The sequence below is a fragment of the Myiozetetes cayanensis genome, unplaced genomic scaffold (assembly GCF_022539395.1).
Source record: "Myiozetetes cayanensis isolate MyiCay16 unplaced genomic scaffold, myiCay2020 scf17, whole genome shotgun sequence".
NCBI classification, from domain to species: domain Eukaryota; kingdom Metazoa; phylum Chordata; class Aves; order Passeriformes; family Tyrannidae; genus Myiozetetes; species Myiozetetes cayanensis.
In genome coordinates, this window is record NW_026087378.1 from 14,769,222 (window position 1) to 14,796,677 (window position 27,456).

The 27,456-nt window shown below is 46.6% G+C and overlaps 1 protein-coding gene across 1 annotated transcript; it reads left to right on the forward strand.

Annotated features, from left to right (window-relative positions):
* Positions 1–419: 419 nt before the first annotated feature.
* LOC126638199 (solute carrier family 22 member 5-like) lies at positions 420–26,388 on the forward strand. The gene is made up of 10 exons (XM_050311884.1): positions 420–869; positions 9,181–9,284; positions 11,265–11,419; positions 12,763–12,934; positions 13,884–14,010; positions 16,974–17,074; positions 19,842–20,056; positions 21,248–21,430; positions 21,854–21,989; positions 22,559–26,388. Exons 1-10 carry the CDS (start codon positions 477–479, stop codon positions 22,644–22,646), a joined length of 1,674 nt encoding a protein of 557 aa, XP_050167841.1. The 5' UTR covers positions 420–476; the 3' UTR covers positions 22,647–26,388.
* Positions 26,389–27,456: the final 1,068 nt, after the last annotated feature.

The following is a 27,456-nucleotide window of genomic DNA, read 5'->3' on the forward strand; positions in this document are numbered from 1 at the left end:
GCGGCCAGGCCCGTGCCGGCTCCTCCCGTGTGTGACCCCCGGCCAGGCCCGTGCCCGGGGCCGCTCCTCCCGTGTCTGACCCGCGGCCAGGCCTGTGCCCGGGGCCGCTCCTCCGGTGTGTGACCCTCGGCCAGGCCCGTGCCCGGGGCCGCTCCTCCCGTGTGTGACCCGCGGCCAGGCCCGTGCCCGGGGCCGCTCCTCCGGTGTGTGACCCTCGGCCAGGCCCGTGCCCGGGGCCGCTCCTCCCGTGTGTGACCCTCGGCCAGGCCCGTGCCGGCGCTGCCGGGGCCGCTCCTCCCGCAGCCGCGGCGGCCCCGGCCGAGCCCCCGCCGCGCCCCCGGGCGGAGCGCGCCGGGCCCGGCCCCACCTGCGGGGCCCCCGCCTGCAAACCCCACCCCCGGCCCGGCCCATGGCGCGGAGCTTCCTGCCCGAGCCACAGCGGCCCCGGGCACCGGCGGCCGCAGCTCGGCCGCGATATGCGCGACTACGATGCGGCCACCGCCTTCCTGGGCGAGTGGGGCCGCTTCCAGCGCCTCGTCTTCTTCCTGCTCAGCGCCAGCATCATCCCCAACGGCTTCAACGGGCTCTCCATCGTGTTCCTGGCCGGCACTCCCGAGCACCGGTGCGCCGTGCCCCGCGGGGCCAACCTGAGCAGCGAGTGGCGCAACGCCAGCATCCCGCTGGAGCTGCGGGGCGGGCGGGAGGCCCCGAGCCGCTGCCGCCGCTACCGCCTGGCCGCGCTCGCCAACTTCTCGGCGCTGGGGCTGCGGCCCGGCTCCGACGTGGAGCTGGAGGCGCTGGAGCAGGAGCCGTGCCTGGACGGCTGGGAGTACAGCCGGGACGTGTACAGCTCCACCATCGTCACCGAGGTGCGCGGGGCTGGGCAGCGCGGGGGTGTCGCGGCACCGGGGCAGCGCCGCCTTTTCGGGGGTCCCTGCCCGCACAGCGCCCTGCCGCCAAACCGGGCTGTGTTCGGAGGGCTTCTGTTCGCTTGCACCGCCGTGAGAAAGAGGAAGGAGTTCTTTACTGTGAGCGTGGTGAGACACTGGAGCAGGTTGCCCAGAGGGGTTGTCGATGCCAGGCTGGATAAAGCCTTGAGCAGCCTGGCCTGGTTGGAGGTGTGCCCGTGGCAGGTGGGGTTGGGACTAGACGATCTTTAAGGTCCATTCCAATCCCTTAACTGTCTATGATTCTGTGATAAGGAGCCTCCAAAAGCAGCACATTTCCTTAACCCAGCAGGACTGGTCACTGCAGTAATTGCTGCTTGCTTCATTAGCATCTCTGCGAGGGGCTGGAGCAGGGTCAGCACCTGCCATCAGCTTGTTTGGTGTCACAGACGTCGCTTTGAACTCGAGACACCAACAGGGTTTGTTTTCTTTCTTTAAAAAATAAAGGTGGTTGAAGTCATAGAATCACAGAATGGTTTGGATTGGAAGAGGCCTTAAGGACCATCTCATTCCCACCCCCTGTCATGGGCAGGGACACCTTCCACCAGCCCAGGTTGCTCCAAGCCCCATCCAGCCTGGCCTTGGACACTCCCAGGGATGGGGCAGCCACAGCTTCTCTGGCAGCCTCTGCCAGGGCCTCCCCACCCTCACAGCTGGGGTCATCCTGAGGTGTGCAAGATGCAGAGGTTGGGGAGCACTGGTCTGGTGCTGTGTCCAAAAGGACCCTGAAGTTCTCTGGGTGCCCACAGTGCCTCTGCTTTGGCCGTGCCCACTGCTTTGGTCTCCCTGCTCACCTGCTGGGACAGGTCAGCTTCTTGTCTGTGCAGGTACAGCCCTTGAGTCAGCTCTGTGGTCAGGGCAGCCAACCAAAGCTGAAGCTGTCCTGATTGTCACTCCTGTTTCAGGTGAGAGCTGTTACAGACCCACAGGCACAGGCTGACTTCAGGAAATGGGTTCTGAGGATACTTGAATTTCAGTACTTGTATAGGCCTTTTTCAGAAGGCTTGGAAACTTTATAGGGTTCCTTTGCCTGTTGACAAGTTTGACAGAGCTGGAGCTGTATTTTCCATTACTTCTTGCTTTGCAAAATGGGTTGTGATGGGTGTTTGGGTAGTGATGGGTGTGAATACTTAATGACCCTAAGCTGATCTGGGCACAGAAGTCCTCAGGAGGACTAGGCTGGGGTGGGAAGCAGGGCAGAGGAGCCATGGCAGCACAGGGAGGTGTGGAATGGGGACACCGGGGCTGCTGGAAATTCAAACGAGGGCCTGAGTGATTCTGGCAAGTGGCGCAAGGCACTGTCTCACCTCTTGCTAAAGAACTGCTGCCTTCCTGGAGAGGAAAGCTGCTCGGAATGTCGAGGCCCTGCTCCTTTTGAAATGCACTGTTGAGAAAGGCTGGGTGCTCTTGGGGCAGTGTGGGGCAGTTGGCATCTTCCTGGGCAGCCCTGTTCGTGTTCCCTGTGCCATCCTGGAGTGGCAGACCCGCCTTAGACGTGGGGCTTTGTCCCTGAAACCTCTTCACTCAGCCTTGGCTTGGTGTGAATTAAACTGTGCTGAGCTCTTGGAGCAGCGTGCAGGAGTGTACGGCGGATGGGAGCAGGGAGCTGCTGACAGTGCTGAGCCTCCCCGGCAGCCCTGGCCCGCTGTCTGTGTGGCTTGGCAGATGTCCCGTGGCCGTGGGAGGTAATGTTTGTCTGCCCAGGCATCGTGCACCGAGGCAGTATTTTTTTTTCCCTTTAATATTAATGTTTCTGTGGGAGTTTCGCAAGAGCTGTGCCCTTTCACATACTTACAGGTTTTCGGTGTAAAACGTGTTTAGTTTCTTGGCTTGGTGCTACTTCTTTTATGATTAACTAATCTTGTGTTTAGTTGCATATCTCTAACTCGTTGAATAATCATGAGGACCTTTGTCCCAGATTTCCGTAGCCAACGCTGGGAGGGGGAAGGGGGATCTTTTTTTTATAAGAAAGCTTTTTGCTGAATCTCTCATGACTTTAGAGAAACCTTGTTTATGGTTTTGCTTTTCGGGGGAGACTTAAAACATTCGGTTCTCTCCCACTTGAAGAGAGGCTTTCTTTTCTCACACAGGCTAACAACAGAAGGTTGTTATTAGCCAGTCTTCAGTATTTAACCAGCTCCCAGTGTAACAAAATCCCCTTACTAGCCAGTCTTCAGTATTTAACCAGCTCCAGTGTAACAAAATCCCTTTCTGTCTTTTGATTTTTGAAATGCTGTAGCTCAGGGGATAAGAGAAGCTTTACTTTGGCTCAAGAAGCCATCTGTGTCATTCTGATTCATCCATAAGTCCCATAAAAAAAGAATGTAGGAGTAGTAAAAGTTCATACACGTAGTAAAAGGACTAAGGCCAGGAGCAACTAAGGTAAAAGGGCAACTTCTGCCAGTCATGGCTGTTATGGGGCTACACAGAATAACTGGGGATAGAATTGAGCAGTGGAGTTGAGAGCATGAGTGCACTAGAAATATGATATAATGAGGAGGGAGGCGTTAGATGATACAGCAGTCAGAACACTTCACAGGGGAGGAGTTCTTACACAGTGAACCCTGAACAGACACCGAGGTTTGCATACACGGATTCATCCCCAACTTTAAAGATGTGTTGCTTTGTTCATCAGTTGAAATCAGTTCAGTGCAGGTGGCATCCAGCCAGAGCTGCATGCTCTGTGCCTGTGTTGCTGTTAACAAGCTTTAGGGACTGTGGCTTTTGCAGAGGAAGGTGCCTGTGGTGGGAATTGCCGGGTGTCCAGAGGCCGAGCGCAGGGCTGGCACTGCATCTGCACAGATGTGCAGGGAGAGTTCTGGGCAGACAGGAGGGCCCTGAGGGTGCCAGCCCCCACAGCCCAGGGATTCCAGTGCCCCGCTGTGCTGCTGGGCCCCATCCCTGGAGATCAGTGGGTTGTGCCAGACCTTCAGGAAGCAGGGGGAGGCCACAGCAGTGTCATCGGGCAGGACTCCAATGGGCTCTGTGGCACCGCTGGTGAACTGGAGGTGTCGATGGTCACTCTCTGCTGGAAGGCAGAGGGATGTATTGTTTTGCTTTACCAAAATAAAAACACAGGCTTATGCTAGACATTGTAATTTATAGTCAGAGAGTCACAGAATGGTTTGGGTTGGGAGGGACCTTAAAGATGACCCAGTTCCAACCCCATGCCCTGGACAGGGACACGTTCCACAAGACCAGGCTGTTGCAGGAGCGGAGCCAGCAGCTGAAGTGCAAATCATGCCCATGTCATCCAGGTCCAGCTCTCACCCAGCTCTTCATTAACACCAGTCATCTCCATTGTTTCTCACCTTGTGAGAGGCACTTTCTCTTTACAGTTATAGGTTAAGATCTCACTGTTTTTCTGGCTGAAGTTCATATTGATAACTTCTCATCCCCTGGAGTTGATAAAGCTGCGGCGATTTGCAGGTACAAAATCTTAGTGTTACCAGTCTTGTCAGAAGAAGGAAAAAAAGTCTAGTTTTCATTTAATAAGTAAATGTGAAGGTCTGACAGATCCATGAAGGTATTTCTAAAATGCTGTGGTTTTCAAGGTATGATTTAAGAAGCACATCGTGCAGGAATGTTCAGAATTGTACAAAGTACAGACGTTTCTGACCTTGCAACATAAAATAAGATTAGTATTGTTAAAGAATGATAGGCCTGTGGTTGATGTTGTTAAATGGAAACAGTGCTCTTTTAGTGGTACCATGGACAATTAGTGGCAGGGTAATGTTCCCTTTGTGTCATCTTGACTTGTAGATTTGAACTCAGCTCAGGTTTCTCAGTTGCTGATGTCACTGCCCTGTTTCCTTTTTCTCCAACCATCTATAAAATGTGTTGTATGAGGAACAGTTCAGTTTCTGCACTGGAATTATAAAATATTTGGCAATTTCCTTCCCTTTCTATGTAAGTTTTATCTTTGTAAAAATTTCAAACAACTACAGGGGGGAAAATTAAGCAGAATGTGAATTTTGTAGATATAGACTTCTGTTTACTTTAGATAATAAGCTTTAATGTAACATCTAGAGCTTCTAAGTATTTGGAATAGACAAATGTTTTTTGAGAGGAAAGGGTGTTTAATAACACTCATAGCTCTTAAGTAAGCAGAGAATATTTATATGGATACAAACAAGACCAGATTCTGAATCAAAGGTTCTTGAGTACTTGGCTGTGAGACTGAGATTTATTTGAAGAACTTGCCTCTTCTTTCTGAGAGAAGCAAGGGGAAGGAGAGAGTACAGGATATTGGCTTAGCTTCAAAAATTCTTGCTAACATATTGATTTTAAAAAAGAAAATATTAATCCATGGGACTTCTCAGTTCTTCAGCCATGTGTGTTACTCTTAGCAGGACAGGAAAACAGTTAAAGAAAATAAAACAAAGGAGTGGGAAGGCATGACATCTTGTAGCTTAAAAATTCCTTTTCCTATAAGGCTTTTCCTTCTAGGACAGGAGTGTAATCAAGAGAGGCTCTTGAAGCTTTTGTACTTGTCATAGCCCAGCTTTATTTAGGGTTCTTGTAGTGGCATTAGGAAAGTTGAGTGTTCCTGTGGTGGAGCAGTTCTCTACACTGAGAAACAGGCTGTTTTCAAGTAAGGTCCTTCTTTATCTTTCCAAGCATATTTGATAGTGGTGTGTGTTTGGTGTGTGCTGTAATGCAACAACCTTTGATGTTTTGAAGAGCTACCCTATAATTAGACTTGCAATTTGCATATTGTGATGCATGAAAAATATTGGGTAAAATTTAGGCTTACATAGGATAGGCATCTTGTTATCAGCAGTTAGGATTTTATTACTTCCTGTGTAGCCACCTGCTAGGAGATGGTGTATTTGCAGTGAAAGTGGAGCAGGACATGGCACCTGCATTGAGGTCTCGATGAGAGGCACAGCAGGATTTAGGATTAGTGATTCGTGAAGTGCCAGCTCTCCTTTAGAAGTACAAAAATCACGAAACATCAAGCCCAAAATAGCTCCAATCTGAGGAAGAAGAGAAGTTTAAACTGCAACAGAGGGTGTCCCAAAGCTGGCACAAACCAGAGTGGGGGTGATCTGTGCTGGTGGGTGCCCGTGTTGAGCAGCTCAATGCTTCACAGCAGCTGCTCCTTGTAAATGGAATGTTTTTCTCCTGTTTGGAGCCCAGATACCTTGCTGAGGTTAACCTTAGCTTCTTCCCTGGGGCAAAGGCTGTTACAGCAGGCAGGCTAGTTCAGAGGATACTGAGAAGTGAAAATAACACATGATTTTAGAGCACTGGGTCACAGTATGCTGTGTCCAAACAGCACTGCCAGCAGCAGGGATTAACCGGTAACTGCTCACTCTTTGCCACGCTGGTCTCTGCCAGCGATGCTTTGGTGACTTCCTCTTGGACAGTGAGCACCTGAGGGAAGGATATGGTTGCAAAATAGTTCTGGAAGGCTGATGCTGACCTCACTGGCAAGCAGTGTAGTAGACCTTATTGGTGAGTCATTAAAAGTTGAAGACTTCAACATTTATTTACTGGGGCAAAGGGTAACTGACCTTAAAATGGTTTTGCCCTAATTGTTGTGGAGTGTAAATAAGTGGGATTGCACAACTAAGTAGTTCTCCTTTGGAAATTTGATGTTGAGGTTAATTCTGGTGGCTGGTTTGAGTGGTCTTCAGCATAACAGCTCCTCACACCGGCACAGAGAGGGCAGAAAAACAAGCTGCTAATCATTGCCACATTTGAATACCCAGTATGTTTGCACCTGCCAGTACAAGAAGCTTTTGGCAGAACTGTGCTAAACATTTTAATACTGTGAACTTTTCCAAGAAAGGTCTCCACCTCAGTGGTCTGAAGGAAGTGTTCGTTACAGGGCACAAACACACCAGTGTCTGGAAAGCCAAGTGTTGTGCAAGCCTTGTGCCAAAGTGCAGGGGGTAGGACAGATGAGAGGGTGAACTCCCAGGCACAGGCTGATCAGCTGGAAAGTAATGACTGACTTAGTAGTGATAGACCAATAACCGAGATAGTTAGATTTTAGTTCTGTTATTGAGGATGTCTGACTCCGGGAGTTGATGCAAAGATGTTTTTTTGTGAGTAGGAGAGGCTTTATAAATGCAGGATTTGTATTTGTGATTTTTTTCCATGGTGTTATCATATGAAGGCGTATGATAATCACTGAAACCTTTGGCCTGTATAAATCTGATAACAGTCATTTGCTGCATGTTTTCAAGTTGCCAGATATATTTTGCTGAAGCTTCTTGGCTGGCTTTAGCCTCTGTGTTTATCACAGAATGGCTCAGACTTTAATCTATGATGAAGCATGGCTTTTGTTGAATAATACAGATTTAGTTATAAATATTGATTACAGTTCTTAATCCACATGATATTGAGTTCCTTAACATGAGTGGGATACATTTGTTCTCACATGAGAAAGCCCCAGTTCTGGAAGGCTCCTGTATAATGATGCCTGACTGGTGGCACTGTGGGATGTGCTGGAGCACTGTGTTGAGTGCTGGGGCCTGAGCTTCAGGTACTGTGAGGCTGGAAAGGGTTGGGGAGCAAGTGCAGGAATAATATCGAGGGTTATGAAGCCTGATAGAAGGAGAGATTTTTAAGACATGGAACCACAAATAGATTTGTCAATGGAGAGGTTAGAATATTACTTGAATGCAGTTATAAATTGGAAAAGGTACATTTTGACCTTAAAAATAACGATGAGGAGATGAATTAGTGTAAGAGCTGGCAGCTAAAGTTCTGCCAATGCCCATGAGAGTGCAGGCTGTGTGAGTGGCCATAGATCATCTCTGGAACAGTTCCCAGTTCTCGCTGAACACTGGATGTCCATGAATAAGTGATGGCTCAGCTGTGTGTTGATATGGGGATCTGGAGTGGAAGGCCAGTGCTGGTCATTGTGTGCTGGTGTTGGTCATTGTGTGCATAGCTTTTGGTGATCCTCCAGCCTGAACCACAGGTAGGATGGAGCTGTAGTGTGACTGCTGACAGGCTGGGAGACTCTGGGCTCAGAGGTTCCGTGCTGAGGGCACGGGGCTGGCAGTGAAACACCGGCACTGCCACCTGCAGCCCCACGGCTGGGCTGGGGGGGAGCTGGGACACGCAGCAGTGCATTGCTTGTGGAGCAAATCAAAGCATGAGGGGTGTTCCAGTACAAACTGCAAAAAAATGCGCTTAATTATTTGTAATTGGGAGACAAGAAGGATTAATTTTTGGGATCAGGGGAAATATTTTCATTTCAGCCTTTTTACTGCAGATTAAAACCTAAAAGTTTCCATCCCTGAAATATCAGATGAGAGAGCTGTTTGAATAACTGAGCTCCTGAGGGTTTGGCCTCCCATCAGAAGCATTGGTTGCCTCCCAGTTCCTCTCCTGCAGGGCTGCAGCACCTGCCCTCTGGCAGCAGGTGCTGGGGTGGGGCAGGACTGGGAGAGCTCTGGGAGCTCCTCCAGTCACAGCATAGCTGTGGAGGAGGAGTGGAGTCATCCCTGCTGGGTTTTGTCCTTTCTTCTAATATTTACACATTTTTTCCCCAGATAACCAAAATAAAACTAAGACTCTTTTAATAATAACTCCTTGTGTAGATAGAAAAATAATATGAGTGCTGTTTCAAAAACATCAGACTGAAATGGGTATGAGATTGGAAACTATTGCAGTCTTCATTCAATAAATATTTTCTTTTGTTCTCCTTGTTTGTTTGTTTGTTGTTTTGTTGTTGTTGTTGTTTTAAATCTTGGTTTGTTTGGTGTATATTTCAATTTTTATTCAAAATTCTTATTGAGTTTGGCTAGATTCCCAGTGAAGAGTGAACAGTCTCCTGTCTCTCAAAATCATATTAAAATGTAACAGAGGCTTTTTCTTTGTATATTCTTGTTTCTGTAGTTCAGTTTCTCCTAAATTAAGAATGTGAGTTTCTAATGGAACATTGCTATATGCAGGGAATTACAATTAGATGGGATATTGAGAAGGAATTTTTCCCTGGGAGGGTGGGCAGGCCCTGGCACAGGGTGCCCAGAGAAGCTGTGGCTGCCGCTGGATCCCTGGGAGTGTCCAAGGCCAGGTTGGAGCACCCTGTGCTGGTGGAAGTTGTCCCTGCCCATGGCAGGGGTGGCACTGGATGAGCTTTATGGTCCTTCCCACCCACACCATCCTGTGATTCTGTTCTCACTCCTTCCAAAACCAGCTCAGCCGAGACATTTAGGAGGGAGGGGAAATCCTGTTTATTAAAAGACTTTCATGTTCTCTCTCCCTGCAGTGGAATCTCGTCTGTGACAACGACTGGAAGGGACCCCTGAGCACCTCCCTGTTTTTCGTGGGTGTCCTGCTGGGATCTTTCATATCAGGACAGCTCTCAGACAAGTAAAGTATATACACCAGAGCTGCTGGCTCTCTGTTTGAGTCTGGTTTGTAGGCTCTTCTTGTATGGCAAGTCTCCTATAAGTGTCTTTCTGCAACTCCTGACATCTTTGTTCCATGACCGTCTAACCTGAGTCTACACAGAGTGTGTAGAGAAATGTCCTGAACTAGAACAAAATGTTACAAAGATTATCGCTGGGTGTTACCTTTATCTCTTTATATTTGCAGTGAAATCGCTCTGGAGCAAACTGGTTTCATGCCAGAAAACAGGTGTAGGAGATAAGTTTTGACTGGAAAAATCAGATCAGTGACATTCTCTCCTATTTACTTTGGACTCTGTTCAGAGGGATACCTGAGGCTTGTTTTCCTTTGGTTTTTTAAGTCAAATTTAAAACTCTTTCTCCTCATCAGATACATATCTAAGTCCAATGATCTGCATTTGTGGAAGCTGCAAAGCATGAACATTGTTCAGCTGCACTCCAGAGAAGCAAGGCTTTCTTGTGCATTAGTACAAACATTAAAAAAAGGGAAGACACCATTAATTTTTGTGATGTTGACAGTTGCTTGGTTTTTGGGTTTTTTTTTTAAAGCTCAGTTTTTCTTATTCTCTCCCTGGGATTTGCTGTGCAGTGCACCGTGTGTCTTCCTGATTCCCAGAGAACGATATGGGGTCCTTTAATTTGCTGATACTTGGAGAGTTTTTGTTTTCCCTCTTCCCTGTGGGGAAGTTTCCCACCACTTCATCCTGGCACTGCTTCCAGGCTCAGGAGCTTCATTCCCAAGAGCTCCCTGTCTGCTGAGTGTCTCCCATGGTGACCACCTGGCAGGTGACTCAGGAGCTGCTCTCCAGGAGCTTCCACCTTCACGCTGCCAGGAGTGTCCTCTGCAGCTCCTTCCCGTGGGGACACATCCTCCCTGGGTGCAGGAGGGGACACATCCTGCCTGGGTGCAGGAGGGGACACATCCTCCCTGGGTGCAGGAGGGGACACATCCTCCCTGGGTGCAGGAGGGGACACATCCTCCCTGGGTGCAGGAGGGGACACATCCTCCCTGGGTGCAGGAGAGGAGGCCATGGGTGCAGCCTGTGGGGCAGGAGCATCACGGCCAGGGGCTCCTCCTCCCCTGGAGAAGCTCCAGGGAGGCTGTGTCCAGTGTTCTGCTGCCCCCAGGCCTGCAGCGAGCCTGAGGTGTGGAGAGGGACAAAATTCTTTGGGGAATCTGTTCTCAGGGCGTTGGGACCCTCCTGAGGCTCGAGGCACCAGCTGGAGAGCTCCAGGCCAAGTGGGGTTGTGTGAACTGGCACTCAGCACATGTCCTGCCCCAGTGCTGTGGGGCTGCCTGGGCCAGGACATTAGCAATGACTCTTGATGAGTTAACTTTAGCTGAATTTCTTTTATCTTTGTTTTTTCTTTTTTTTTTTTCATAATATTTCATTGATAGACCTTCCAGAGTCCCTCAGTTTGGATCATTTTTAAACCTCGTGGAATGGAGATTGCAGCATGGGATCACTGACAGCTAGTAGCATCTTGCAAACCTGAGTTTTACCTCTCTTCCAGGGACTTTCCATCCTTTTCTGTTTTGGTTTTTTTTTTTCAATATGCTGATCTATGTCATGGACTGTGTGCTCCTTGGAGCTTTGGATACTCTTGCATTTTAAATAATTTGCTCCTGGTGATTTGTTGCCCTGCCCATCCTATCAGTAAGAAAGGAATAGTGTTCCAGCACATAGTTAAAGACAACTAGCCCTTGGAATATCACTTTCTCTTGGCCAGTGATTTTTTTTTTTTAATGTATTTAGAACAGTTGTGCCTGTGTCACATTTCCTGAACCTCTGCTTTTTGCAGAAGTTTTCTATCTCCCTAAATATGCTTACAAGTAAACTTACTTTTCTGCTTCTGAAGATTTCATTCATGATGTTGTATAATCATGTCTTTTTTTTTTTTTTTTCTCTTTTCTTTCTTTTTTTTAATCTGTCCGTGGAAGGTTTGGCAGGAAGAATGTGCTGTTTGCAACTCTGGCAATGCAGACTGGCTTCAGCTTCATACAGGTCTTCTCTACCAGCTGGGAGATGTTTTCAGTGTTGTTTGTGCTGGTTGGCATGGGACAGATCTCTAACTACGTGGCAGCATTTGTTCTTGGTATGAAAGTCCTGCTGGGCACAGTATGTGTTCTTTCATCTTGTGCTTTTCCTGCTCCTTTTCGGTACTGGCTTAGGGTTGATTTGTTTTGCCAAGCAACACTGTTAAGAGTGTGGCCTCACCATGCATGGATAATTTGTCATCTCCTTGGAAGTTTCCAGTAGATAGAGGTGCAATTTGAATTAATTCTGTGGTTTGCCATCCTGAAAGAGTCAAAACCCCAGAAACTGATTATTTGAAACAAAGTCCATCTCCAAGGTGGAGGCATAAAACCTGTGAGATGTGATTTTTTTAGGGGTTGGAACTAGATGATCTTCAAGGTCTCTTTCAACCCACACCATTCTATGTGATTCTATGATTTTTCAGGGATTTCTTTTGTCAGTTTTGGGGCCTAAATACATATTTGACTAAAAAACTTGCAAAAGAACAAAACCAGTCATTTTTATAAAGTCTCCTTTAAACAGCCTATAGTAAAAATATAAATGTCATCATGATATTTGCTTCATATACTCTCAAGTTGACTGAGACCATATTTGGTAATGGGAATTACCTTATGAATATGAGATTTAAAAAGAATTACTGTTATTTACAGTGACCTCACTGTCCAAAGTACCAGATGGTGACAAGAAATTCCTTTTGGGCCAAGAAAGGCAAGTTCAGGGGTGAAAGCAGTGCTTGGCTGACCTCACTGCACACAGCCTCCTGCAACTGCTGGAATCTTCTTTGATTTCCATGGAAACAGGGAAGATCAGCTTTCTTTCTATGTCTCCTGATTTGAAGGTCCCTAAACATTTCAGGGGGGTTGTCAGCTCCTGTTTGTGCATTTAATTCCCCTGCCAGTAGCCTGGCCTTTGTTAGTGATCAATAAGAATTCCATATGTGTACCCAAAAAGACTGAGGTTTTTTGGCTAAATAGTCTTTTAGGAGGTGATTCAGGTTGGGAACCTTCAAATTATTCTTTAAAGAAGCTGGTCACTGTCCAAAAGCTGTAGAGGATGCTGTGGTGATCAAGCTATGGTTTACTGTTGAGAGTGTGTTTTAGGTGGTTTCAGTTCCTCAAGTAAAATGTGAGATTCTAAAAAGATAAAATTATAGAAATATGAGCTGCAGAAATACAATGTGGCCCGGTTCTCTTTGTTTTATACACAGAATGACCTCAGTTGATGCAGGCTCACTGCACGAGGCAGCTCTGTGGTGCCTCTGGAGCTGGATGGCAGAGTGCTCTGCCCTGCAGCTCCCCAGAGTGGTGCCTTTCACAAAGCCCCTTGCTAGGGGTACCTCTGTTAGCTTATTTGGTTGCTATCAAGTTAAAATCCTATTCTTCACTCTGCTGTTTTGAACAGGCACAGAAATCCTTGGCAAATCAATCCGTGTGGTGTTCTGCACCCTGGGGGTGTGCATATTCTATGCCTTTGGCTACATGTTGCTGCCCCTCTTCGCCTACTTCATCAGAGCCTGGCGGATGCTGCTGCTGGCGCTCACCCTGCCCGGGCTGCTCTGCATCCCGCTCTGGTGGTGAGTATCGTGGGCTTACAGCACTTCACTCTCTGTAAGGCCCTGCCTGCAGATTTTTAGGAGCCAGACTCCAAGCCAGTGAAATTCAGGAACGGGTAGGTGAAGAATGGATGTTGTGTCCTTTCCCCTCCCAGTCATTTTGCTGTCAGTCCATGGCTTTGTGTGTGATCTGACCGATGCCCCAAAAAGCCTGCTCTTCACTTTCTGTAGGCTTCTATAAAATTAAGTGTTGCACATGCAAAGAAAAAAAAAGTCAGTAAAACTCATCCTGTGCACCAGCTGAAATCCATGGGCTGTGGTCTGAACTGAGGGCAGAAGGATAAACCGGTTGTTCTGGGAAGCTGGGCACTGTAGGGTGACATAGATGTGACAAACTACAAAACAGTACTTGCACATCTGTGAGACTTCCATGTTTTCTTCCCTAGTTGATAAAATACTGCTTTTGGATGGCATGTAAAGCTGAAACAGTCCACGTGGTGGTGGTGTTCCTTCACTTACACTTGTGGTTGTGTTTGTGATTCCATCCAGGTTCTTACACAGTTGAATGACTGGTGAATCCTGCTCTGACTTGCCTTTCTGTGACAGGATTTATAGTTACTAAGTTTATGTGTGTTATTTTCTAAGGATATGCTTCTTAATGTACAGCGTGCTGCTTGTATGTTCACATTTCTGAATTATCTTTAATTGAACTGTTTTCCCATACTTTGAATGTTTGTATTGCTCTTTTTTCTGAATCATTGCTAATTCCTGCAGTGCTTCTGAAATCCATAAAGGCATGTTCTTGTTCAGTAGGCTAGCCTGCTCCTGTACATCTGATTTCTGTTGTCACTGCACTAATTCCTGCAAGATGTGGCATGTTTTGAGATCTTGCCTGGAACAATGTGTGTTGGTGCCTGCAGCAGTGCTTTCTGTGGAACTGCAGCCTTGTTATTCTGAACCTTCTCTGCAGGGTCATTCCAGAGTCTCCCCGGTGGTTGATCTCCCAGGGAAGGTTTCAGGAGGCAGAAGACATCCTCCGAAAAGCTGCAAAAACTAATGGCATTACAGCCCCAGATGTCATACTTGACCCTAGTGAGGTAAGATCCATTTAGCAGTCCAGTTGTTTGCTGGACTCTGTGTAAAGGGATTCATTTCCAGGCAGATGAAGGGAGTTGTTCCTGCACTGTATTATGTGCTTCTCAAATGGGTGAAAGATCATCCTTTTCTGCTGAAAAGCAGAATGCCCTTTCCCTTCTTCATTGAGATTTGCAAAGCCTTTGCTGTCCCATTCACATAGGGATGCCACCATGCATTCTAATGCAAACATCTTTTGATCCAGTTTACAGCCACCTTTTTCCTTTTAAACTCTATTTTTGGGGGGGGAAGGTAATAAATTTGAGGTACCTGTAGTCTAGTGATCTAAATACTTGTGCCAAACAGACTCTTTGCTTATTCAGTCAGTAATATCATTCTATAGAAGTTTAACACAGGACTAATCCTGACCTTCTTATGGTAGCTTTTTTCCTGGATTTTCATTAGAACACATCTTTTTCCTTTCTTTTCTTCTTCCTACTCACGAAAGCCTTGAAAACTCTTGCATTGCCAGCACTGCATCAGGAGAACAGAAAATAAGCTCTGGCTCCAACATGTGCCTAAGGTCACTGTTCCTGGAATCCTCTCTGTCTCATTCTTAGAAAGAAGCACTGCTCTGTTTGCTGTCTCTGAACGGGGCTGGATTGGGAAGCAGCAGAAAGCAGGGGCAAGAGTAGGGATGTTGTCTTAGGAAACACTGGACAAGGGGAAATGCTGACTTTGCAGCAGTGTGGGCTGGAGTATGTGATGCTTATTTACAGGTAAATCATTGCACATCAGCTTTCAAAAACACATATTAACATTCTGACAAGCAAAGGAAAACGAGCTCAATGAACAGGTGCTGCTTAAATGCAGAACTGCCCATCTCTTTACTTTTTTAGGTAAAAGTGGTGCTGTGGCCAAAAGTTCTGTGCAAAACTTCTCTTCCTCAGGGGTCTGTCTATGCTGTTCTGGTGTCTGCTTTCTGAAGGGCTGGACAGCAGAAGGCTCACAGCCCTAGAGGGTTTGGGAGGGTTTCTGCTGCAGAGAGACTCTCAGAATTCTGGCTGGCCCTTTGCCCCTGTGCATTTGGAATGTGAGTTTGGGATGGAGCAGCCCAAGCTCGTGTTTGGGGTGTCCCTCAGACCCACCCAGCTGCAGAGCACAGTTTGGACTCCAGAGGTCTCAAGCTGCTTGGGGTCCAGCAGGTGACTGGTCACAAACCAGCTGCAGAGCACAAATAGGGCCTGGTTGGTTGAATTATCCCCCAGGAGGGGATTCAAGTGTTTGGATGATAGGTTTAATTTCAAACCACCATTTTGCCTTCCCTACCTTTCTCATCGCTTCTTGTCCTAGCCTGTCCTGATAAGGATTGTGTTGTCTGTTTATCCAGCTCTTAAAAGGCAGGGTCCCTTTTCCTTGTCAACTGACTCCAAATTTTACTGTTCCTGGTTTTGTTTTGTGGTTTGCTTGGGGTTTCTCTCTTTTTTTTTTTTTTTTTTTTTCTGGTGTTCTTGTTTCTTGGCAGCAGATAGTGGTGAAATGGGGGAGTGCTTAGGGAAGATCATGTGATTTATGAGAAAGGGCTGTGAGTGACTGCAAGTTTGGCTTCAGGCAGAGTGAAAGCTATCAAAGGTAAAGAACTGTTTGCTTTTTGTAAAAAAATGGGATTTATGAAAGCAAATAGGCTGAAATTTGACTTGTACCAGACTGCTACTTCATCATCCAGATCTTCAGATTCGACTATCACTTAGAGAGAATTTTTGCCTGACTGCAGGGGCTACACAAAGTCCATGTTGCTTTATCAGAGTTGATGGAATTTGTCCTCTTAAATCCTGTTTTCCATATTCTGAAAAATCTCTTCCTTGGTCCCCCTTCTTAAGGGTCTAAATAAAAGTCCTAATTAAAAAAAATTAATTCTTCCCTATTTTACAATCTTACCAAGGACAAAAATTGTTCTCATGCTTCATGGATGAATATCCTTGCATTGTTTACATAGAAGTGGTTTTATGTTGAAGAGCTGGAAAGTTTCATGGGGAAAGGAGAAGTTTGTTGTCTTTTTGTTTATGTTCTTAGAAGATGATCTCAAAAACAGGCTAGATAATGATGGGCACTCTTCAGCTCATTAGCCAGTTTGTCTCAGTTTTAATACACTGCTGTTAGGTCCAATATGAGCAGTCATTTACTATCTCTGTCCTGCTGTGGTTTAATCTTGTTATTTGTTGCAACATCTGCAGTAGACATAGAGGACAGTTTATCTCTTTATTTGCTGGTCTTTAAAGACCATTCTGTGCTCCTTTTTTCCAATGTCTCACCATCCCCGTTGCTCTCTTCTTGTCTGAGTGCAGTTGATCTGCCTGATTCTCAAGGGGCAGTGCTCAAAACTGGACATTAGAACTGTGTCAGCAGTGCCATATGAATCATGACTTAATGCTTTGTAATTCAAGCAACAAAAAGCTGTTGCTTTGTGAAGCCTCAGGCAGAGAAGATGATTGCTATAAAATCACAGAATCCCAGGATATGCTGAGCTGGGAGGGACCCACAGGAATCATCCAGTCCAACCCTCAGCCCTGCACAGGCACATCCCAAGAGTCCCCCTGTGCCCCAGAGGATCATCCCAACCCTCCTGGAGCTCTGGCAGCCTTGGGGCTGTGCCCAGTGCCCTGGGGAGCCTGTTCAGTGCCAACCACCCTCTGGGGGAAGAACCTTTCCCTGAGATCCAACCTGAGCCTGCCCTGGCACAGCTCCAGCCCTGTCACTGGTCATGAGAGTGAAGAGTTTCAGTCTTAAATTCTAAGTGACTTTCAATGAAGGAGAACCTTCTACTTTCACAGGCTCTTACAGTTTGATGTGTTTTATTAAAAGTGAGGCACCTATTCAGCATGTCAAAATACTGAGGTATAAGTTGGGGAGGGACTTCTTTTCATAATAATTATTTTTGCAGGAAGTTAAAGTTCCAATGTTTTGTTTGTTGTTTGCTTTTTTACAGCTGCAAGATGTGAATTCCCAGAAGCAGCAGACATACACCATTTTGGATCTAATGAGAACCCGAAATATTTTAACCATCACTATTATGTCAGTGCTTCTGTGGTAAGCAAGTGTGATTCAGGAGTATGAACCTTTAAACACTAAGGTATTGTGAAGAAATAGGAACAAAACCAGCTCAAAAATCAATGACTTGCTGGCTGAAACAACAAAGTTGTGGTTACGTAGGTTCTCCAGTGGCAGTGTAGAAACACCTCTGGACTGTTGTTTCTTTCTGAAGTAGTCAGGCATATCCTGAACTGAGCAGGAGCTGGATCAGCTGGCAATGAGGTGTGGGAATCCTGCCTGATCCTGGGTCTTGGGGAATGCTCTTCTCACTGTAACAGAGTCTTTTAGAGGAATGAGTCATGTCCTACCACCCCAGAGAACTTCTGTCCAGGGGTCTGAACATGATGCTTTCCATCCCTTTTGTATTGCTTCTTAGAGGGATAAAGCTGCCTTTGAAGTTCTGATTTGAGATTTCCCTGCACTTTCCTGCTGTCTGCTCTGTCCACCTGCCATCTTCAGCGTGGTTTTTACTAGCTGAAGCCATACTTCATGTGGCATTAAATGCTGGTTATTTTCCTTCACTAGATACCTTGAAAACAGAGAGGATAACCTGTAGCGGGCCAGAGGCTGTACCAGTGAGGTGTAATTACTGCATGTACCCAGTGACATAACCAAGAAGGTACCTCAAGTGCTTTGGAGCCAGCTGAGTCTGTTTGCTGCCTTTTTGAGGAACATTCCTGGGCCTTAATGAGGCAGAGCCTTGGAGTCCAGTCCACTGACCTGCCAGCACATACAAGTCGATGTGGCATTTTGGGTCAAAGGACTGACTTGGCTAATATTTAAGCCAGATTCTCTGGCCCATCACCAAGCACAATGTTACAAACACAGCAAGGAAAGAACTTGTGCAAAAAAACAGCTCAAGGAGAAAAATAATGTTGGTTCTCTGCAGAAATGTCAATACAATGTCTATATAATGCCCTGCCTCCAAGTGCAGTCACTGACTCTCACCTTTAATTGAAAGTGAGACTGCCCTACTCCTAATCTGCTTGGAGCAGAGCAGTAATCCCTGGGCACAGCCAGTTTTGCCTGTGTGGTTGTAGAAATCAAATGCAAAACCTGTTGGAACAGCGTTTCTGGTAGGATGAAGCTGCTGAGAGCAACAGTGACATGGCAGTGTGTGTGTAATCCATTCTACTGCATTCAGTAACCCAGGCTGAAGGGCTTTTTGCCACATCATAAATGAAGTTTTAAGATAGGCAGGAAGAGTCAGACACGTGCAGCTGACTTGCACAATCTTACCTCCTCTCACAGACAAGTATTCACTTGGCTTGGGGAATTGTTTCACTATTCTAGCTTGTGTGTGAGTTACCTAACCTACTTTTAATTCTTTCCCAAAATATGAGGCATTTTGTGCTGGCTCACAGCACTGTTTTCCAGCTCGTGGTATACTGACAGTATATTGTGCATTATGAACTGACAGTGCTTACAGAAAAGGTCTGCACAAGGGGGTGGTCACAGCCAGCACTGTGGCACCTTTACATAGTGCTGAGGGTTTTGTTAATTTTGAGTGAGTAACAGGCCTTTAAACTATTCCCTTTGCAGGAGGAAGTTCAGCTCCTTGGCACTCTGGGATGTGTAAATACCACTAAAGTTTTCCTGCAGAGTATATAACTGTGTCAAGGTTTGCCAGTGTGATAAGCTAAGGCAAACTGCTACCAACAGGGAATTCCAGCATCACAGTTTATTGTGTATAAAAATAACTCCAAGGAGAGCAGGGTGGGTGTGTTGGGCTGTGGTGAGAAAAACACTGCAGAACTACTTCTGAGAAGAATGGCTTTGGGGCAGGGCACCACAGCAGTGGGGTCACTCTGTGACCTCATACCCTCCCAGGTACACTAAGAGACTTTATTTTAAGCAGCTGGACCATGAAGGCTCTTCCCATTTGCAGTGAGGAGGTGAAGAGCTGATCTTCTGTCCGTGACCCACTGGTGCTGTGCAGTGGTTTTGCTCTGGGTTCTGAAGGTGCTGAAGGAGATGAAGTGCTGAGTGCTCTGTGCCTCACCATTGCACCTGCACATGTCCTGATGCAGTGCCTGTTCCTTGTTTACCACGTTATACTTGTCGGTGAAGCTTAATCTGCTCTTCCCAACATCTCCCAAGACACAACAGGGTTTGTCTTCAAGGCCAGTTGTGTTTCCCCAGATCACATAGAAGCCAGCTCTCATCTGGCAGTGGCACAGTTCAGATGTCAGTGCTCCAGCCACCAAAGTCTGTCCTGCTGCACTGACCAGCCCAGGCCAACATGATTGGGATGCTGCCCAGCCAGCTTGGGGCATGGCAGGGAAAATCCCAGGATGCTGGGTCTGCCACACTCCTCCTCTCTGACTTTATACACAAAGCATGGAGGGTGATGACCCAGAAACAATGCTCTGCACCCAGAGCTCCCTGGTAAACATCATGGAAAGCTGCTGTAGGCCTCAGCAACAGCAAAATTCAGTAGCCCAAACTTTCAGTCTAAAGCTATAGCTACTAGTAGTGACAGCTGCTGCACCACTGCAGTGTGAATGATCATCACTTACCTCCCAGCGTAGTGCATTTTATTCTTTGACTTCAAGAGCAACTTGAGAGATCAAAAGCATCAGCACAGTTTAATTGTTAACGTGCTGTGTCTGAAGTCAGCACTTCCAGCTGCTCCAGAGGTGAATGAGCGTCAGGTGAATTTGCCTTGCACAGCCATCCCTGTGCTTGGCGGGGATGTGGAGGAGGTTCCTGGCAGCCCCTGGGACAGGTGAGGTTTGCCTGATGCCGTTGCTGTTCCTCGCAGGATGATAATCTCCGTTGGCTATTTCGGCCTGTCCCTCGACACGCCCAACCTGCACGGGGACGTGTACGTGAACTGCTTCCTGTCGGCCGTGATCGAGGTGCCCGCCTACGTCATCTCCTGGGTGCTGCTGCGCAACCTGCCCCGACGGTACTCGATGGCTGCCGCGTTGTTCTTGGGAGGCTGCGTGCTGCTCTTCATCCAGCTCGTGCCCTCACGTATGGAACCCTTAGTTCATCTCACATATGTATGGCAGGGGACGTGCGGCGCTGGGCGCTGGGTGTGTGTGGAGGAGCGGTGTCCTGAGGGGACTAAACACAGATATTGTGTCCCATCTGTGCCCCTCTGCCGTGGTTCTCAGTGCTGCTGCACGAGCAGCTCCGCACAGCGTGTCATTCAGATACAGTTTGGAAGGTGGGTCACTGGCTGTGTGATCTGTTGGGATTAGCGTGGTAGGCCAGTTTTGCCTCTGAAGTACATCCCTGGCAGGGTGTCCTGGTAAGGTCCAGGTGTGAAACCAAGGCTAGACTGATCAGAGTTTAGTCAGAGACATTGCCAAGAGGCTGCAGAACTCACTTCCCAAACTGCTGTTGATGACTTCAGGGCTTGTTTAAAGAGTTACATTCAGTGGAGTCATTGTGGAAGCATTTTGGATAAGCAGAGATGCTTGACTGAATTAGTGTTGATAGCTTAAATAATGTGTGGCACCTGGAAAGGAGGGCCAGGTAACATTTACTAGATCTCAAAGCATATGTATCTTTAGGCCAGTCAGATCAATGGGGTTATGGAATCAATATAAGGAGGGTGTTGTTGCCTAGGACTTGTTTACAAATCAAAGAGTATACTAAAGAGAATGTGCAACAACTGCCTTGCTTATTTTATACAGGTAATATGTGTGCTGCATTCTCTTTTTCTTCCTGTCCTATGAGTCAATTGGACAACACTGATACAATCTGGTTTGATTTTCAAATCTAAATGTCCCAGCTAAAGTCAACCCAACTTCCTATAATAAAGTATTGGCTTGTAGCTAAGAATGCTAATGAGAAACCAGAGCAGGAAACCAAAAATAACTTGTTTCAAGTGTTTCATTTTATTAAAAAGGGATAAATTGCATTGTTTGCAGTAGCAGAGATCTGGCCCCTGAAATCTGAAAGGGCCTCAACAGTTCTTGCTCTGTTCTCCTTATTTTTCACTTGGCAGGAAGCCCTGTGCTCAAAAGAAAATGAAAATGTTGATTCCTAGGAATTCATAGAAGAAAAAATTAAAAAAGAACATTGCTTATGTTTGTGGGAAAAAAAAACACCAGATGCTGGAGTTAATTAGGCAGGAGTTACACAAACACGAAGGAATGAAGGGATACCATGAACTGCCAGAGCTTTATTAAGTCCTTACTTGTGCTCTGATTTCAGATCTCCGTGCTCTGTCTATTCTGCTGGTGATGGTGGGCAAGTTTGGAATCACATCAGCCTTTTCAATGGTCTATGTTTACACGGCTGAGCTCTACCCAACAGTGGTGAGGAACATGGGGGTTGGAGCGAGTTCCATGGCCTCCAGGCTGGGCAGCATCCTCTCCCCTTACTTCGTTTACCTCGGTGAGTGAACTGCTCTGCTCCGGAGATGCTCCAGAGACCCACAGCAGGGACAGCTCCTACAGCTACTGCTCCCCACTCCCTCCAGTTCCTCAAATTCCATGTACAACAACATCCCCTCTGCATGTCAGGCTGTGGTGGGGCTTGCTTGGGTTGGTTTTTGCTGAGAGCACAAGTCTTGCACGGGTGAAGCCCTGTACCTCGGTACAGACCTTATCACAGAACCACAGAGTGGAAGGACATTAAAGATCATCTTGTTCCACCCCCTGCCACAGGCAGGGACACCTTCCACCAGCCCAGGTGGCTCCAAGCCCTGTCCAGCCTGGCCTTGGACACTCCCAGGGGTGAGGCAGCCACAACTTCTGTGGGCAGTTATCAGACTCAGAGCTGATGCCTTTCTGCTTTCCCTTTGTTGTGTTCTGCCAGGTGCCTACGATCGATTCCTGCCTTACATCCTGATGGGGAGCCTGACTGTGCTGTCAGGAATTCTGACACTATTTCTGCCTGAAAGCTATGGGATGCCCCTTCCTGACACCATTGACCAAATGCTGCTGGTGAAAGGGTGAGTATCACCCTGACCTTGGCACTGCTCTGCTCTGAGGAGGGCACTTGCCTGGCTGTGGGCAGAGAGAGGGGCTGGTTTTGGCAGCACAGGTAAGTGCTCTGTTGAAGATACAAGAGGTTGCCTGGAATCCTGGTCCCTCTTTCCAAGTGTGTGTGTTTGTATGTGCATCTCTCAGCTCTAAATTTATCATTTTACTCTGATAGCTTTTAAAAGTACATCTGAGGGATGCACCTCAAAAATGTGTTGCTTTATCAAGGTTTAGGGACACATTGTGGGTTACAATCATTTTAGGTTCTGAAAGTCTTACAAGCTGGGGAAGAGCTGAACTCTTCCAATTTAATTCATCTGACCTAAAAAGGCATTGAGTTTTTGGCCTTTCACCACGGCTCTGGTTAAGATGTCACATCAACACAGATGGGGTGCAGGAAAGGGACCTGTCCAACTAAAGTCAACAGGATATTAAAATTAGGAAGCTGTAATGTCAAAACAGAAATCTGATTTTTCTTCCAATCCACTCATCTATTTTTAAAGTTATTTTGTTTTTTCTTTCTTTTTCCCACCCCCAGGTTAGAATACAGGCCTCCATCTAGTAGCACAAGGGATTCCAAGGAGGAAGAAGAGAATCCAGAGATCCTTAAAAGCACAGCATTTTGATGGAACTCCTGTGTCCTTCCTGGTGGACTGAAAGTTAAATGGACTTTCCTTCTAAAACTCATTCTAGAAAGGGCTAGTGGCAACACTTTGTTTCCTGCAATTTTAACCTTATTTATTAATTTAAGCACTGTGTTCTGTAAGTTCTCTTTTTATATGAACATAAACACTGCGTAGCCTTCAGTGAGATGTTTCAGCCACAGCTGTGCTCATCAGCAGTACCATGGAGCAGTACCTGATCAGTCCTGTGTCACTTTATGTGTATAGTTCAGCTGAGAGATACTTGAAAATGAGTTCAAGGGCTGGCAGGGTGCCTGGGTCCCTCAGTGAACCTTCTCCAGAGCTAATGCACGTCAAGAAGTAAAAATTGCCAGAAAAAGCTGCTCATTGCTTTTGATTCCTTGACTTCTGTCTCTATACAGGAAACTTATTTATTGTGTGAAGGCTATGAGAACGTGCCTCTCTCTGATCTTACCCAAGTGACTTTGTACATGCTGAATTTGTTACCAAATTCAGAAAGATGCAAAGAAAGATTCTGAGAGTTAATTCTAACTTGATAGGTTTTAACTCAGCATCGACTGAAAGGATTGTCTTGCACAAACTATTTAGCACTGAAGTTTTGCTCACAAAATTCACTTGATTCCAATGCTGGATTTCAACTGTACCTTCTTGTTTACATCTGAGCTTGGATGTGGCCTGTTTCCAGGCTGGATTTATTCTAAATAATGCAAAAGGTTTCACCTGTGTGTAGAGGGAGTGGTGTTAGTTTTTGTGGTGAAAGTTTTATGTGTAAATTGTTTTAACGTTCTCTGTGCAATTTGGATGATGGAAATGATTCTCCTGTCTTTGTTCTTGCTTTTCCCACTGGTGCATGTACACGCACACAATTAATATATTTAGTCATAAATTATTGTGTTAATTAGGCCACTGCACTGACCTCATGGAGGAGTGTACTGAGAACAAAACAGAACATATTTCTGACCACTGGTTCTCAATCCTTAAGTATCACCTGTGTGATTGCTGTGAGGTCTGTTGTTGCACTTAACTTGTGTAATCAGTGAATTGCTTTAAAATTGTTTAAAAAAACCCCCAACAAACCCACAAATCTTGTTGAAAATCTGCCAAGAGGTTGTGGAAGTGCCCTTGGCATTACCTGTGTTTCTCTAAATACACAATGTACACTTACACATTTGTGCTGTGCTGGTTCTGGTGTGACAGATGTGAGTGGTGAAAGGTTTCTGTCTTGTGGCACTTGTATTTTGTTCTGTCTTGTAGAGACTTAATAAACAGCCTAAATCTTTGTAGCCAAAGCTGTCGGGGGCCTTACTCTCCTGCAGCAGATGGCTGGGGAAGTTGTGCATTTTCCTGTGGTGTTTAAATATGTAGGTGGCATTGGCTGATTCCAGTCTTTGGTGAACCAATATCCCAAATCCTGTCTTGGTAACAGGCTGTGGGACTGATGCGTGCCTTGGACTGCTTGTCACAGGAACAAGAAAGTAGAAGGCGCTGTCCAGACTGTAGTGCTTTGGTTTGGTTAAACTCTCCCTGCCAGTATCTTGAGCTCGAGGATTTGCTCCACTTTTCCTGCATTTTTTCACCTCTTTGTTTAGGATTTTGGTTTCTGGATGCAGCAGGAAGCTGGCCGATGTCACTGGGTCAGAGAATGATGTGGGGGAAAATAATTTTGTTGTATGTCAACTTTTCCAAGGAAAGAAAGCTGAAGGTTGGGGCAGGTTCAGTGTCACTCCTGTTTGTGGGTTGACAGGCCCTGGGCAGGAGGTTTAAAATGCTGTGTGTGATCTGAGGCTCGTGCCAAAATTGAGAATCTGGATTTTACAAGCCCCGCTGCCCATCACAGAACAGCCTTGACATGGGCAAATACATGTTAGGAGAGTGCCTGTAACAGCCAGTCCCCCTTCCCAAAAACGTGACCTGTTCTGGCAGGCTTACACTTCTTTTGCAATATTCATTGCAGACACAAAAGAGTATGTTGTCAAACTTGGTACAGGTATTTTTCTTTGTAGACCTTGTCTAGGAGCTGTAAGGCTGAGAAGCAGCTTCTTTTGTATGTGTTGTAGAATGATCTGATAACCACAGGAATCTGAGGCAAAACACATTTAGCTGCAACTTCCTTGTAATGAATTTGCCAGTGTAAACACCCGTGTCCCATAAGGCTCTTCCTGTAAACAGTTTCAGAAGATATCCTAAACTGTAAGATATGTGCCTGCCTGATACAGGAGTTAGTCTGGAAGTTCCAGTGTCTGTTTAACATCTGATTTAGCTGTAATTTCTTACCCACTGCTTTATCCAAGTTTGTGCCTTCAAAGAGAGACTTTTTTTCTTGAATATTTAAATATTCTGATGTTTACTAAAGAAGTTCTGTGTGGGTTTTTTTGTTGTTATTGTTAGTTTGGTTTGTTTTTCTAACTCCAGACAAATTGGGGAATTTCCCATTAGTCATGACTAACCCTACAAAACTCAGTGGCAATCGCTTTGTGTCAAAAAAAGAGGGGTTTTCCCTTGCTCATGTTTTTAAAAACATGAAGTCTGAGTCAGAAATGTAGAACATATTTAAAATAGCTGACTGGGTTATTATGTGTTCACTGTTTCAGCCTTCTCTTTTCAAGTTTATGTCTAAAACAAGGATCTTGTTCCAGTGGGCAGGTGGAATCCAGATAGCAGGGATCTCAGAAAGAAATGGAGGGACTGTTTTATATAGGTAGGTGATCTGATCCCTGCAAACAAGATGTAGATGAAAGGAGCTGATCCAGTCGTGGGCACATCTTGGAGTGGTGTCAGTGCTGGCAGCAGGTCAGATCTGCAGCACAGCCTGGCTGTGGATGTACCTGCAGGAGTAGGGCACACAATTTACCTTTGCAAGAGGAGCTGTGATAAACCTGAGAGCTCCTTGTGTTGTGGAGGAAGATGCAGCAGACTCTGAGGTTCAGACTAACCCTGGCCTGAGCACTGCTGTGGCTGGGCTGCCTGTGAGCTGTCCCAGCAGCAGAACAGGTTACCCAGTTACCTGCTCAGGCAGAGAACAGTGCCCACTGCAGTACCTTCACCGGGGGAAGCATGCCCTGAGTTGGGAACGAGGATCCCCTCCTTTCCAGCTCTCAGGATGACTTCTGTCATCCCCTTGGGCACCTCAGATACTCCTGTGACTTTGGCTTCTTTGCCTGCAAGTGGAAAGGCTGTTAACTCAGAGGGTACCACAGCGTGCCGGGATGTTTGTGCTCCACAGGCAGTATTCATTAGAATCTCTGACTCTTCTGACAGTGAATGTAATGCTCCCACGAGCATCGTTTAGTATTTCAGCTTCCAGAATCGGGCAACTTTGGCTGACTTCTGACACTATTTCTGTGCAGATGTGTGAACTCCTCCCCCCTTTCCAAGTGACCGCTGTGGGGAGGAGGAGGGGCTGTTCAGGGAGGGGCTGCATTGCCCGGGGAGTTGGACTGCAATACCTATTTCAGTATTTGTAGAATAGAACCTTAGTCCTGGCAGTTGTAAATTATTTTCTTGAAGCATAGAATCAGCCCATGCACCATCAAGCCTTACTGAGAGATGCTTTTGGGAGAACTCTAAACCAGTAATGAACACAGCCTTGTACATAGAAAGGTATATAAATTTCTTCTAAGAATGTAAATATTCCTAGCTGTAACTACATTAATTCTTACCCTAGTTTTTTATAGAGAAATGCTTGTTATTTGTAAAATTCAGAATAAAATCATATCTGAAATTATCTTTAAAATGAAGTGCCTTTTTTTTTTAACATCTTCATGTTTAGCAATATGTCCTAGAACGTCTTGAAGGCTGTTGGTGTGAGGTTTACCAGCCAGTCTGAGATCTCTTGGGCTGGTGGTGTACTGTATCTTGGTGGAAGGAGTCACTGTGTACACCCAAATAGCAACAGTCCTGCAGCCCCAGGGAGCCCAGCAGCCCTTGTGCAATCCAGATGTGCTGCTGGGATTCCAGCCTGAGCCCTCCTCTTGCTGTTCCCATTCCTCACAAAACAAAAAAACAAAACAAAAACCAAGCCCTTTTTAAGATGCATGACCAGCAGGTTGAAGGAGGGGATTCTGCTCCTCTGCTCTTGTCAGACCCAACCTGCAGAGCTGCCTCCAGCTCTGGCGTCCAACCTCAGGACATGGAGCAAACTCAGAGGAGGCCACAGATGCTCCCAGGGCTGGAGCCCCTCTGCTCTGGAGCCAGGCTGGGAGAGCTGGGGGGTTCACCTGGAGAAGAGAAAGCTCCAGAGAGACCTGAGAGCTCCTTGCAGGGCCTAAAGGGGCTCCAGGAGAGCTGGAGAGGGACTGGGGACAAGGAATGAGAAGCTGTGGCTGCCCCATCCCTGGAGGTGTCCAAGGCCAGGTTGGACAAGCCTTGGAGCAACCTGGGCTGGTGGAAGGTGTCCCTGCAGGGGTTGAAACAAGATGATCTTCAAGGTGTCTTCCAACCCCAAACTAGTCTGTGGTTTCAGGTAATACCTCCAGTGCTTTTAGCAGCTTCTGCCCTGTGGCTTTTTTAGATCTGGAGTCATTGTAGAGCCAGTAGTTTCTGGAGATGGATGTCCTTAGCTGCAGGGAGGCCTTCCCTCCATCACTTGCCTCTGCCTGCTTCCTGACAAACTGCAGGGATCCTCAGCTTTACTTGGAGGCAAGGTAAATAATATGACTGATAATCAGCAGCTGCCCAAGAACACCAGGTAACTGATTAAGTTTCTAAAGAAAATACCTTGAAAACCTTCGGTCAGGGAGTGAGAATTCCTGATAGCAGCAGCTGCCTCTTGGAGCAAGCAGCTGTGCAGGAG